The following is a 14,283-nucleotide window of genomic DNA, read 5'->3' as shown; positions in this document are numbered from 1 at the left end:
CACGACAAAAATGACCACACAGTGGTTGAAGGAGAAAAAGGCGACTGTCCTTGCATGGCCTAGTAAGAACCCAGACTTAAACTCCATTGAGAATCTGTGGAATGGCTTGACGACTGCAGTCCAGAAACGGTCTATATCAATTTTAACTGAACTTGAGCAGTTCTGCAAAGAAGAATGGGCAAATATTGCAAAGTCTAGATGTGCAAAGTTATTCGAGGCATATCCCAACAGACTAAAGGCTGTAATTAAAGCAAAAGGTGGTACAGCAAAATACTGAAAGGAGACAATCCTTTTTCCAATTCAGTGATTGTTTTTTAATTTTTTTGTTTTTTCTCTGACATTAAATCTTTCGCTTGGATGTTATACGTTGCACTGAGTAATTTTACAGTTGGATAAAGAAAAATCTCAGCATTTCAGGCTGAAAACCAACAAAAATATGATTATTTTAAAGGGGATTATTCTTTTCTATACCCCCTGTATATGCAATGCTCAAGTGTGTGTGTGTGTGTGTGTGTGTGTGTGTGTGTGTGTGTGTGTGTGTGTGTGTGTGTGTGTGTGTGTGTGTGTGTGTGTGTGTGTGTGTGTGTGTGTGTGTGTGTGCGTGCGTGCGTGCGTGCGTGCGTGCGTGCGTGCGTGCGTGCGTGCGCGCTGAGAGTTATATCTTTTGGTCACCTCTGATTAGTGATTTCCCATATCTGTGCAAAATTATCTTAAAGAATTAAAAAAAAAATCCACACTACTCACTAAGAGCAGACCTGATCTTGTCTTGCGCAGAACTTCACATTTCAACCCTCTCCATCATGCACCCTCATGGTGTGGAGAATTGTCAGGTGGACATTCTTAGCTGTCTAACAGCCAAATCTAGGAGAATGGGCTTTTTGTCCAAAGGTGTTCTTAGAGATTTTTCTGTGGTTGGGGGACACCGATGGATGCCCTGGTGACTCCTTAGCAACAGGTTGTTTTTTTTTCCTACACTGTGGCTTCTTCTTCACTTGTTGCGCAAGATGGTGGAGGGCATTCTGTTGATTCTGATCCAAGTTGAAGCCAGCAACCATAAAGCAGGATGGCAGTCTGGATCTTGCAAAAGCAAATCTGATTGATCTGAAAGAGCCCACGGCTCATCTGCCAAAAGTCTCAGGATATCCATGTACCATGTTTTTGGCCAAGGAGGGAAGTAAAAATAAAAAACTAAAAAAATAATAATTTATTTGGTCTGTGTCCACCTGAAGCTGGCAGCATAACTCAAGTAGTCATGAATATGAAGTACCCGTTGTCTTGCAATGTACTAAAAAAAAAAAAAAAAAAAAAATGATTTTATGGATAAACCAAAAATCCTAATTTAATGGTACAAATGCAGTTAGCCAGTCACTCCAGATAGTAAGGTGCAATAGGAAATGGTTCTCTTGCAGGGAAAAAAAAGGAAACGGCTTGGAGAAATAAAACCCAATTAATTTGGCTGTAGATGATTAGCTTTTAGGTACTTTGTAGTTGAAGTTGTCTGACAATTTATTGCACTTTTTTTTTTTATTTGTGCTGTATTGTTTGCACTCTGGAATCACTCCAACAGGATTGTGGGTGCAGATATAGGTTGCTGCGTTCTGAAAACATTTTATAGTAAACACCACTTGCATAAAACTAAAAATATAGTAAATCGGAGATGCAGCCTTGCTTAATGTTGTTCAACCTACCCACTGCTCCCAGTGGAACGGAGTCCTGTGTCCCTTTTTTTAAAGTGGTTGTTAACCTCAGAAATGAAATATGGACAAAGTATATCTCTATAGTGTGTACTCTGACAACTTTTCCTAACTCCAAGAGAAGAAAGGTGACAGCGAGGAACCTCTAGCAGATTGACAGCCTCAGCTCTGTTCCTGTGAGCAGTGTGAAAGGGGGGGGGGATTCTCTTCTCTCCAGTTAGCTCTCAGAGCTCTCCTCAGTAAGCCATTTCAGCGCTCTGCCCCGTGTTCTGAATTCTAAGGCAAGCTTTATAAATTCAGCATTCAATGGATGTAGAGAAGACTACAAGTAGACAGGTACAACTTTATGTAGGAAGATTTGTGTCATTTCTTTGTATCACCTGAAGCCAGACACTTCACTGGGCATATGTAAGGGTTTACAATCACTTTAATGAATGAGGAAATCACGATTTCTGTACTTGCTGTAAAGTCTTTTTTTTTTTCTGTTAAGTACATTAAGGGATACAGGATTCAGTTCATCTGAGACAAGTAGGCTAGTTTTGCAATATGAAGCAGGGTGGAGGCATAAAACAAGACTCTAGCATGTAACTCCTGGACACCACATCACTTATCCAGGCATCTGAGATGCTTTGTGATCAGGTGCCCCCACTGAATTCTGTTTCTTAATGAACTTCAAGAAATGGTTTTTACTGTACAAGTACAAATGACCTGTTTTTTTGCAGCACACTGTTTATAGGCAATCACTGTCAAATAACCGTGATCACCAGCTGGAATTCGGTGTGTTCACCTTTCAGTATCTTTGCTGCAACTGTGGCTGTTTTGGTACCAAGTTTGTTGTGTGTATATTGTGCTCACTTAGCGCTTATCCATAGATGCATGTGTATGTATGCAAGCAGTCCCTTTTGAGGATTAGATTCCCTTTTAGATAGGAATCATTTATTTGTATGCAGACTTGGAGATCCTGTCACCTTGCCTATTAGTGTCATTTTAGGCGTTATTAAAATTCAGCTGTTCTCATAGTAATATTGTCCCTTTTTGAGCAAACATTTTATTTAATAATAGGCACCAGAAAAATGAGAATAATCCAGAATTCCAGCTGAGTCAGATTTGTATCTTTTCTGGCTCCCTTCTGCTGCTCTTCCACATGCTGTGATGTTGGCAGTCTGACAGCCACTTCCACACAGAGCCTAATGCAGGCCATACATGGGTCGAATTCTGAACAAAGCAGAATTTTTTTGCGTTTCATTATCCTATGATACCACTATTGATTTCGAAATTCAACCAACCAAGCCTTCAGATTCACCTTATGTTGCTACAGAAAATTATTATTATACAGGATTTATATAGCGCCAACGGTTTGCTCAGCGCTTTACATTATAGTTGGAGACAATACAGCAGCAATACAGTTCAATACAAGAGGGAATTGAGGGCCCTGCTCCTTGGAGCTTACAATCTAGGAGGGAGGGGTGAATGGTACAATAGGTAAAAACTGTGGGGGATGCAGTGGTTGGAAGAGTAGAGGATTCCAGTATTAGCAGAGGGCGTAAGTAGAGTAGGTGATAGTCTGATAGATTGGGGTAGGGAGTTCCAGAGGATGGGCGACGCCCTAGAGAAGTCTTGGAGACGAGCATGGGAAAATAATTTTTCCTGGCTGGGAATCTTCTTTTCTTTCCATGTCACAGCTCATTCTCCTTTTTCGGTTACATTTCTCGCAGGATTCTCTCTTCATTGAAATTCGTTTGTTTTTCAAAAAATTTCCAAACTGCCCAATCACTCAAATTTGATGGCCGCATGAAAATCAGTTGATGCTGCAGTCCACTAATAGTGCGAAATTCAAACAAAAATTCTTAGTTATGATTTTCAAAAGAAATTTTGTTGGGATTCGACCCATGTATGACCTGCATTACAATATCTGACAGTGTTGAGCCGGTGTTGGGGATAGTGCTTGTACAGAGGGAATATCGCTAGTAAACTGTCTGTGCAGGTGAGATATTCTGTGCAGATAACTTACCAGCCATGTGATTGAATCTTGGCATTTCATTGGTAAAAGCCAACTAAGAGCTTGAGCTCACTATCTGCAATGACATGCATTTTTCTGCACTGTATAATTGCAGGTCATTACTAGGGTACATAGAAAACAACTTATTTCTAGGTGCCCTGTTCACACCATAATGCTTATGTTATGTTCAGTGTGAAAAAATACACCTTGTCTGTATTTTTCATCAGCACACTGGATGGCACCACATGTCACAGCACTGCAGTGCAATACAGTGTTCTGTTGTGCAATAAGATGAAGTGTCACTATGTGACATTTCAAATTTAACAAAGAAAAAAAGTGTGATTTGTTGAAACATGCATTGCACCACACTCAGCCAGAGCTCACGCTGACAACTGGCCACATGGTAAAACTCTGTTTTTGCAAACGGGCCACGGTTCCACCACCCCCCTCTCCCCCTTCCAATTCTATTAGTTTCTTCTGGTGTCTTTAGAGACTTTGCAGGTGTCACAGACATGGTGCTGCATCCCCCTTTAAGCCAAGAAATAATTGCATGGTTTGTAGAGTATGAGGGTAACAATAACCATATGTGAGCAGCAAGTGGCAGTACATCACAGTACTTGGAACAGATCCTGTTTTCATAGAGAGTCCTTCACCAGGGAGGACCTGAACTGTTGTGAATTTGTAAACTAGCAATCAGATCATTATATATGGTCCATTTTTCTTTCTCTAACAGGATTTTTATCATATGGGCTATCAGCAGTTGGTTTCGCAGAGGCTCATCACCCCAAGACCAAGCCACATCCACCGGGGCTCCCCGGCCTCCAAGCCGAAATCTTTTTCCTAAAGACACTTTAATGGTATGCGTGTTACATCCTGACCACTAGCACTGGCAAGGGTGCAGTGTAATAGGCTGAAAAAATAGCTTTACAATGTTGTTTTATAGTGGTGCACTGAAATGAAAATTCTGGTGCTGAAACCGATACAGAAAATTCAGAATGCATGTGGCCGAAAACCAAAACTGAAATGTCTGCACATGTAGGGGTGGGGAGGCTCCCATTTTTTTTTTTTTTTTATACTTTCATGTAGATTTTTATTTATTTTTTTTAACTTATGAATTTATTGCTTTCACATAGGGGACCAATAGTCTCCTATGTAATAGCATATGAGTGACAGGTCCTCTTTGTAGGGGAGAGGGGGGGGGGCAGTGTGTGCAAGGAGGGGGCAGCAGAGGAGCAGTGTATACAGTGAGGCTCCCACACTTGGCTGTCACTATATGTTGGTGCCGGTTTTTAAATTCAATCGCCGGCTTTTTTTTTTTCTTCACTATGAGCTGTCACTTTCCCCGGTGCTATAGGAAACTTTGTTTCTTTTATCTCGGGAAAGAAACTAAAAGGAAAAGAGACAGCTAATTCTGTAAGCTATAGTGAAGAAGAAAAAAAAGCCGTTAATTAAATTTAAAACCGGCACTGACATATAGTGACAGCCACTCACTGTATACACTGCTCCTCTCCTGCCTTTCTCACCCACCCCTCCCCCTCACATCTGCAGTACACACAGTCTCCTGTATCGGCACCTGTATTGGCTAAATTTTTCCTATTGGCAAAGTGCCAATAGGGCTATTTTCGGCCGATATTTTTCAGTGGCCGAAATTTCGGTGCATCCCTATTGTTTTAGTTTACCCATAGATTTAAAACTCAATTCCAGCCAGATATGAAATAAACACAGAGAAATGCAGTTATGTACTTATATATAAATAAAAAAAAATAGGTATTTTTTAATGCCACCTGTATTTGACATGCTTTTAATCGCTTTTAATACCCAGAACCACAACACTGAGATTGGAGGAGGAAGGAGCAGTGCTTGTGGTCAGTTGGATGTTCTGCATTCATAGGTGCCAAAAAGAAACATGCAGGGAGATGATCTGATCAGTGTATTGCTATGCCCTAACTGTCCAATCACAGGCTGGTGGAATCAAGGTGACCCAGATGTGTTGCTTAATCCCAGCAAAAAAATTTAGGTCAATAGGCTGGGTATGCTGTGCGACTTGGCTGTATAAATCTTGGATGGACAGACTTGCAAATACTCCTATATGTGTATTTCAATGGTGTTTTAGTGGTTTAACAGACTTGCTTTGCTGTCAGAATTGTGAACCGAATTCGGATCACTTTTCAGACAGCGAAAAATAAATGGTGATACAACGCCTCCCTCATAGTCTCTTTTAACCCCCTAATTAGCAGAGAATCACATTGCAACCGAGCGCATTGTGCGTGGTCGTGGGGTGGTTGCTACAGTTTTGCTTTCATACAGCTTTCTTTTAAAGCTCCTTTGTTTCTTTTAACCACATGCCGCCCAGCCACTGTAGAAATACGGCGGCAGGGCAGCACGGCTGGGCAAAACCACGTTTTAAAATGTGTGTTTGCAAAACAGGTAGGGGACGCGCGAGGCGCGCCACCGCCCTACCTGTCCCGCCGATCATGGCCGCGGATGTCAGTTGCTGGGTTACAGCCGTTCGTTACCGGCTGTGTCCTGCCGATTTGCAGCAATCACTGACAGAGCAGGGCTGCAGTAGCTCTGCTTTCTGTCAGTTGCCTGTCAGCTCCTGACATGCTGAGCTGGAGAGAAGAGTTTATCTCTCCTGATTAGTGTGTCCCCGTGCAGTACACACCCCCGCCCCCTAGTAAAACACTCCCCTCACACAGTTAACCCTTTCAGTAAATAAAAAAGTTAACCCCTTCCTCCCCAGTGCCATTAGTACAGTGTCAGTGTTTTTTTTGTTTGTTTTCTGTTGCACTGATCACTGTATTGGTGTCACTGGGGATGTCAGTTCCCCCCCAGTGTCAGAATGTCTGCCGCAGTCCTGCCATAAGTCGCTGATCGCCGCCATTATTAGTATAAAAAAAAATTAAAATCCCAGTATCTTTCCCGCCATTTGTAAACGCTATAACTTGCACGTAAACCAATTAATTTACACGTATTGGGTTTTTTTTTAGCAAAGACAGGTCGCAGAATGCATTTTGGCTGAAATTTATGCCGAATTTTGATTTTTAAATTTTTTTTACTGGACATGTTTTATAGCAAAAAGTCCACAATATTGTTTTTTTTCTCAAAATTGTCAACCATTTTTTTTTTTATAGCGCAAAAAATAAAAACCGTACAGGCGATCAAATACCACCAAAAGAAAGAAAGAAAGCTCTATTTGTGTTAAAAAAAGGACATAAATTTCATTTATGTAGCGTATTGCATGACCGCACAATTGTCCGTTAAACTAGCAGAGCGCTGTATAGCAAAAAAATGGCGTAAATTGCAGTATCTATACCAGCAATGGGCAAACTACGGCCCGCGGGCCGTATACGGCCCGCGGGCCGTATACGGCCCGGCGGACCTTTTAATCCGGCCCGCGGAGCTAGGCTCCCGCAAGGCCAGTGGTCGGCAAGCCGCGGCTCTTTACAAATTTAGATGCGGCTCTCCTGTGTGCCGGGCGCCCGCTCCCCTCCCTCCTCTCCTCCTCTCCCCTCCCTCCTCTCCTCCTCTCCCCTCCCTCCTCTCCTCCTCTCCCCTCCCTCCTCTCCTCCTCTCCCCTCCCTCCTCTCCTCCTCTCCCCTCCCCTCCTCTCCTCTCGGATGGCCGCCCCCCCTCTCGGATGGCCGCCCCCCTCCCTCCTCTCGGACGTCAGGACTCTGCAGCTGTCAGGATGTAGGCGGGGCAGCGTGACGAACTCCTCTCACAGTCCTCCCTGAAGACCAGAACGGCGCGGGAATACGAGAGGAACGCGCGGACCAAAGGTAAGTGAATTGACACAGGGGGGGGGACTTACTATATGGGGGATGAATTACTATATGGGGGACTTACTAAATGGGGGATGAATTACTATATGGGGGACTTACTATATGGGGAATGAATTACTATATGGAGGACTTACTATATGGGGAATGAATTACTATATGGGGGACTTACTATATGGGGAATGAATTACTATATGGAGGACTTACTATATGGGGAATGAATTACTATATGGAGGACTTACTATATGGGGAATGAATTACTATATGGGGAATGAATTACTATATGGGGGACTTACTATATGGGGAATTAATTACTATATGGAGGACTTACTATATGGGGAATGAATTACTATATGGGGGACTTACTATATGGGGGATGAATTACTATATGGAGGACTTACTATATGGGGAATGAATTACTATATGGGGAATGAATTACTATATGGGGGACTTACTATATGGGGAATGAATTACTATATGGAGGACTTACTATATGGGGGATGAATTACTATATGGGGGATGAATTAATATGGGGGATGAATTACTATGTGGGGGATGAATTACTATATGGGGGATGAATTACTATGGGGGATGAATTACTATATGGGGGATGAATTACTATGGGGGATGAATTACTATAGGGGGGATGAATTACTATGGGGGACGAATTACTATATGGGGGACGAATTACTATATGGGGGATGAATTAATATGGGGGATGAATTACTATGTGGGGGATGAATTACTATATGGGGGATGAATTACTATGGGGGATGAATTACTATATGGGGGATGAATTACTATGGGGGATGAATTACTATAGGGGGGATGAATTACTATGGGGGACGAATTACTATATGGGGGACGAATTACTATATGGGGGACGAATTACTATATGGGGGATGAATTACTATATGGGGGATGAATTACTATATGGGGGATGAATTACTATATGGGGGATTAATTACTATATGGGGGATTAATTACTATGGGGGATTAATTACTATGCTTACTATGGGGGAATATTACTATACTTACTATGGATGACACATACACATCATTCATCTACTCTTGGTCCGGCCCCCGGGTCCAATATATGAACCCATTGCGGCCCTCAAGTCAAAAAGTTTGCCCACCCCTGATCTATACCATAGTTTGTAGACGCTATAACTTTCACACAGAGCAATCAATATACACTTATTGGGATTTGTTTTTACCAAAAACATGTAGCAGAATACATTTTGGCCTAAATTTATAACCAAATTTGTGTTTACTATATAGTTTTTAGAACTGAAAGTAAAAATATTGTTTTTCTTCAAAATTTTTGATCTTTTTTTGTTTATAGCGTGAAAAATAAAAAGCGCACAGGTGATCAAATACCACCGAAAGAAAGCTCTATTTGTGTGAAAAAAGGACGTAAATTTAATTTGGGTGCAGCATTGCATGACCGCGCAATTATCAGTTGAATTAGTGCAGTGCCGAGTAGCAAAAAGAGGCCTGGTCATTAAGGGGGGTAAATCCTCGGGAGGGCAAGTGGTTAATTGTTGTTTGATTCTTTATTACAGGACCTCCATGTGTTCTTGTCAGAGAAGGAACACTTCACAGAGTTTAACTCCACAGCTACTCTCTTCTGGGAGCAGAGGGACTTGGTGTACGGAGATTGGAGCAGTGGTGTGAATGGAGACGGCTGCTATGAGCAGTACTCAGATATCAGTATTCCAGAGGTGACCTTCCTATAGATTGTTTAATGAGCTCTTGATCACTGGACTATCAGTCTATTGTATAAGTGTCAGATATCGGATGCAAGAATACTGAGAGATGGGTTCTTCTTGAAAATGCAGCGTCCATCCATTATTTCAATTTAAATGCTTTAAATATTAGGCTAGTTTATTTTTTGTTTATCAATGTTTTTAAAGAAGAACTCTGATGGTAAGTTTCCATCTAAACAAAGAACGTTGGCTATCTTGCTTAGGAGATCAGCTTATGTGCACATTATGCTCCCTCCTGCCTTTAGATATTAAAGCGGAGCTCAACCCAAAAGGGGTAGTTTTTCTTTAAGGACTCCCCCCCCCCCCCCCCCCCCCCTCTAAACCAAGCAGCACTTTAATTGGGAAGGGGGGGGGGAGGAGGAGCAGGTACCTGTCAAAACCAGGTGATCTTAGCAGAAGTTCTCCTCTCTCCCTCCCTCCCCACAGTCTTCTGGGACCTTTCACAGGTCTGAGAATACCGCAGCACCATTCACAATGCTCAATGTGGATCACGTATGTGCAGTGGGCACCCAGCTGTGAAGCCTCAAGCAGTCACAGCCAGGTGCCCACAGTTGAGATGCCTGGAACAGAAGACCGAGGGAAGGAACGGCTCGGGTGAGCAAATCGCTGGATTTTGGGACAGGTGAGTGTCTATTAAAAGTCAGCAGCTACTACAGCTGTAGCTGCTGACTTTTAACAAACACAAAAATGACTGGAGCTCCTCTTTAAGGTAAATTTACTAGGGTACACATGCCATGAATAAAGGTAAAAATGCTGCCATTGCTTCTGCTGGCAATGCTAGCTGACTGGCTATCATGCAGTCCCACAGCCTTTATTAATTTGAGTCGTGCAACAAGTGTGCAGGTCAAGAAAGTCATAGTGAATCAGAAGCCCTCATCTGTGTACTTGCTCTAGGGCAGTGACTCCCAAGTATGGAAATGACAGGGTTAATAGGACACTGGCAATTGGCGTTGTTGTTGTTGTTATGATTATTATGTTAATGTGGTAGTATTTTGTTTAGCAGATGGTGACATAAACATTTATACAGTGCTAAATGTTTAATATGGTGAGATTCTGCTTCTTTGTCTGTCTTAGGGAGTACAGAATAATGGCACCTATTATATTCACGTATATCTGACAAAGAGTGGCTTCCACCCAGACCCCAGCCGGAAGGCCCTTTATCGGAGGCTGGCCACTGTCCATACATCTCGCAGTAAGATTATTATTTTCATATTCTCTTTTTGTTTCTCAATTTGCATTTTTTTTGTTTTTCCTCTCATTTTGATTAGGTATTTACTGAAGATTTATTAAGCCGCATACTAAATGCTTTTCTGGCATTTGGGAAGCGGTAAGTAAGCTGTTAAAGAACAGTCACTCAGAAAATGGGGAAAATATATTACCATGCATACCTTTAGAGGAACATTAAAAAATGAACAACATTGCAATGTACTAAGATAAGAGCATACCTGTGTAATAATGCAAGATCATGCACTACTATGCATTGTTGGGCACTGCATTAACAATTTTGGTGCATTTCTGAATCTTGGCTTGTGGTTCATTGACAGTGCATTTTAATGAAAAGGCTGGCTTAATGCAACACACATTAATAGATTGGTTTGGTGCTAATGGGTCCTTTTTTAAACTGCCTATCTCCTGTTACCTCTTCCTGTTTTAAAAGTGTTGGGTAGCAGGTAGTAGGTAGCATAGTTTATATGTGGTGATAGCCATGGATTTTCAAATTTTGCATCTGAGTGACTGCCTGAAAACCAGATTACTTACTGTCCCATTCATTCACAATTCAAACCTGCACAGTGAGCTTTTGGCAAGCTTTTAAGCTGCGTGTTTTCTACTTGCCATTACAGTCTGAGAGTTTCTAGATTTAAGGTACCTACAGATATGAGATGGGGTTTATGATCCAACCAAATATGAAACTTTAATGTATCTTTTCCCTAGTGCTCCTCTGTTAGCGGATGAATGGATTTGAAAGGGTGATTTCTGCTTTTCCTTCTCTGTAGGCACTAACATGCATGTTCCCCAATGGGAAGTTAACATGTTTGTAAAGCAGTCAAATAAACAGTGCTTGTTTAGTGGCCAGACCTGCCTGCCATGTCCTGTTTTAATGAACATTTAGGCTTCTTGCACATGAGTGAAAAAATGCTGCGTTTGTAGCCATGTAGCTTTTTTTTTAATTTATTTATGGCTCTGATCACAGGTACATTGTTGACTGTGGGAACATTGTAAGAATCTGTAATTCAGCATTGTGCCAAGAGCTGTAAAAGAGAAAACTTTTTAGAAAAGTTGCAGAAATGTGAATGAATATGCAAGTATATACAAGAATATACACGAGTAGCTAAAAGAGGATGAAGAAAGTGCTTGTATGTTCTATTTAATCTATTTTTTTATTTCTCTATTGGTTGGTGGACTTGTCTTTTTCTTCTTTTTTTTTTGTTTTTTTTTCTCACTCTTGACTATGTAATTATACGCATACACATGTTTTATGCGCCTGTACACATGTATACAAAAGGTCTTTGTTACAAAACTTGCATGGGTTTTTTTTTTTTTCTTCAGGATTTTTCAGATCTGTGTTTGAACATTTTTTTTTTTTTTCAAAATCAAACATTATTTAAACAACATTTTTATACAGTAACAACATTGAGACAAACCGCCATACAGAACAAAAGACACAGCCAAGAAAAGAACATATCAATAATACATAATATTTAAACTAGAGTGAAAAGATTACATACCCTCACAAAAAAAAAGCATAACAGGACTTTACAAAAGGAAAACATGTTCCGTCTATTGGGACCATATAGCATTATATTTATGCATAGAATTTCTCAAATAAGTATGTTTTTTCATAAGAAATATATCTATTTAGATCCATTATTCAGTCAGAGCTGGTGGGCTAGGGGAGATCCATGCAAGTGTAATCTGCCTACGAGCTATAAATAAAGCCTTAGAAATGGTAAAGACCAAATTATGGTCCATAGAGCAAAAGTCAGTGTGGCTTAGCAGGCATATAAGAGATTCCACTAGGATATTAGTCCCCAATAAGCCATTTAAAGTACCTACCACCTCAGCCCAATATCTGTTCAACTTGGGATATCGCCACATAAGGTGGTTAAGGGATGCTGAAGAATGACTGCACCTTTTACAATACGAGTTATCTCTCTCCCCAATTGTATTTAAAAATATAGATGTTCTATACACTGTGCAGAGTGTATAAACATTGGTAATTTATGTCCATGAGCAATAGGCTTTAGTCTGTCTGATTCTTCTTTTTTTATCTTCTTGTCTTTCTCTTTTCACCTTTTCTCTTAGGCTTCATGTACATGGTTCTACAGAGGGGCTGTGCAGTGTTCAAAGCCTGCGTACTCACCCTCCTGGGCCACGCTAGCATCATATACAGCCACCCATTGAGATAAATTAGATGATGCGGCTGTACAGTGACATCAGGTCCCAGTAGTGTGGTTACGCAGACTCTGGAAGACTGTGTGCAATGAAGCCTTAGGCTTTTTCCTTGCTTCACCTCCTCCTTCCCTTTTAATTTCAATCTTAATGTCCCTGTCTCTCTTATCTTCCCCTTGTAACCCACCGTGTTTTTTGTTGGCCATTGCCTTATTACATTGTAACACTTGGCTCTTTTGCAGTGCTTAATAAATACAAGCGCAAACGGTTCCTCAAGACCAAAAATCTTCTGACTGGGGAGACGGAGGTTGATCCAGAGATAATCAAGGTGTGATTCACAGATTCATTTGTCACTCTGTGCTTTTTAGTATTTGTAATGTGTATAACAAGCTCTCCTATTTCAGAGGGCTGAAGATTTTGGACCAATTGAAATAATCTCTCACTGGCATCCGAATATAACAATAAATATTGTTGATGATCACACTCCATGGGTACAAGGAAGTGTACCGCCACCTCTAGACCAATGTAAGTATGGGCCGGTGTTGATATTACTTGTGTGTCTGTACATTTCAATATCCATGAAAGTAACTGTGGTATATATTTTCCCAGATTTTAATATTGGCACTGCTCTGCAATACTTCTATTTGATCATTCAGTATAGTCTCTGACCAAGACTGTCCATTAAAGCTGCAGTCTAGGGCTATTTTCTGTAAATTCATTTAACATGCTAGTTATTTTTATTTCTGTGGAGAAAGGTAAGCCCTGCGGAAAAAATAGAAAACATACTATACACACTATTATGATGTTGTCCCTTGCTAGTTTTAAGCCAACTGCTAACAATTGCCTGATCTCATATTTCTACCTCTCCTTTATATCTACATTTGATGAAAAAAATGGTTTGTGTTGTCTATGTAAACCAGCTTTCAATTTTGCAAAAGAAAAATATAGACTAGGGATGCACCGAAATTTCGGCCACCGAAAAATAGCGGAAAATAGCCCAATAGTAAAATTTTAGCCGACTCAGGAGACTGTGTGTACTGCAGATGTGAAGGGGGGGTGGCAGCTGAGAAAGGCAGGAGTGGAGCAGTGAGTGTATACAGTGACTGGCTGTCAGTATATGTCAATGCCAGTTTTTAAATGCAATTACTGGCTTTTTTTTTTTTCTTTCCTTTACTATCGCTCACATCTGTCACTTTCCCCCCAGCTAATAGAAACAAAGTTTCCTTTAGCTCCCGGGAAAGTGACAGCTAATTCTGTGAGCTATAGTGAAGAAGAAAAAAAAAGCAGTCAATTGCATTTAAAAATCGGCACAGATATATAGTGACAGCCAGTGAGGGAGCCTCTCTGTATACACTGCTCCCTCACTGTATACACTGCTCCTCTCCTGTCCCCTCCTTGCACACACTGCCCACCACCCCTCCCCCTACAAAGAGGACCTGTCACTCATATGCTATCACATAAGGGACTATTGGTCCCCCACGTGATGGCAATAAAATCAAAAGTTTAAAATATATATATAATATACATGAAAGTAGAAAAAAAAATTAAAAATTGGAGCATCCCCACCCCCACGTACGACATTTTGGTTTTCGGCCACATGCATTCTGAATTTTCGGTATCGGTTTCAGCACCACGATTTTCATTTCGGT

General features: G+C 41.1%; 1 protein-coding gene across 1 annotated transcript in view; it reads left to right on the top strand.

Moving 5' to 3' along the window:
• The window catches only part of CLPTM1 (CLPTM1 regulator of GABA type A receptor forward trafficking), a 60,003-nt gene that overhangs the window by 29,232 nt on the left and 16,488 nt on the right, over positions 1 to 14,283 (top strand). The window contains exons 3-7 of the mRNA XM_089651991.1: positions 4,427 to 4,550; positions 9,041 to 9,199; positions 10,319 to 10,436; positions 12,877 to 12,962; positions 13,039 to 13,159. Coding sequence (XP_089508117.1) covers positions 4,427 to 4,550; positions 9,041 to 9,199; positions 10,319 to 10,436; positions 12,877 to 12,962; positions 13,039 to 13,159 — 608 coding nt within the window. The remainder of the gene's footprint in view (positions 1 to 4,426; positions 4,551 to 9,040; positions 9,200 to 10,318; positions 10,437 to 12,876; positions 12,963 to 13,038; positions 13,160 to 14,283) is intronic.

Source organism: Staurois parvus, unplaced genomic scaffold (genome assembly GCF_062004578.1).
Source record: "Staurois parvus isolate SC_StPar_1 unplaced genomic scaffold, SC_StPar_1.0 ptg000668l, whole genome shotgun sequence".
Classification (NCBI taxonomy): Eukaryota; Metazoa; Chordata; class Amphibia; order Anura; family Ranidae; genus Staurois; species Staurois parvus.
The sequence above is the reverse complement of the archived record's forward strand: the minus strand, read 5'-3'. Positions and strand labels throughout refer to the sequence as shown.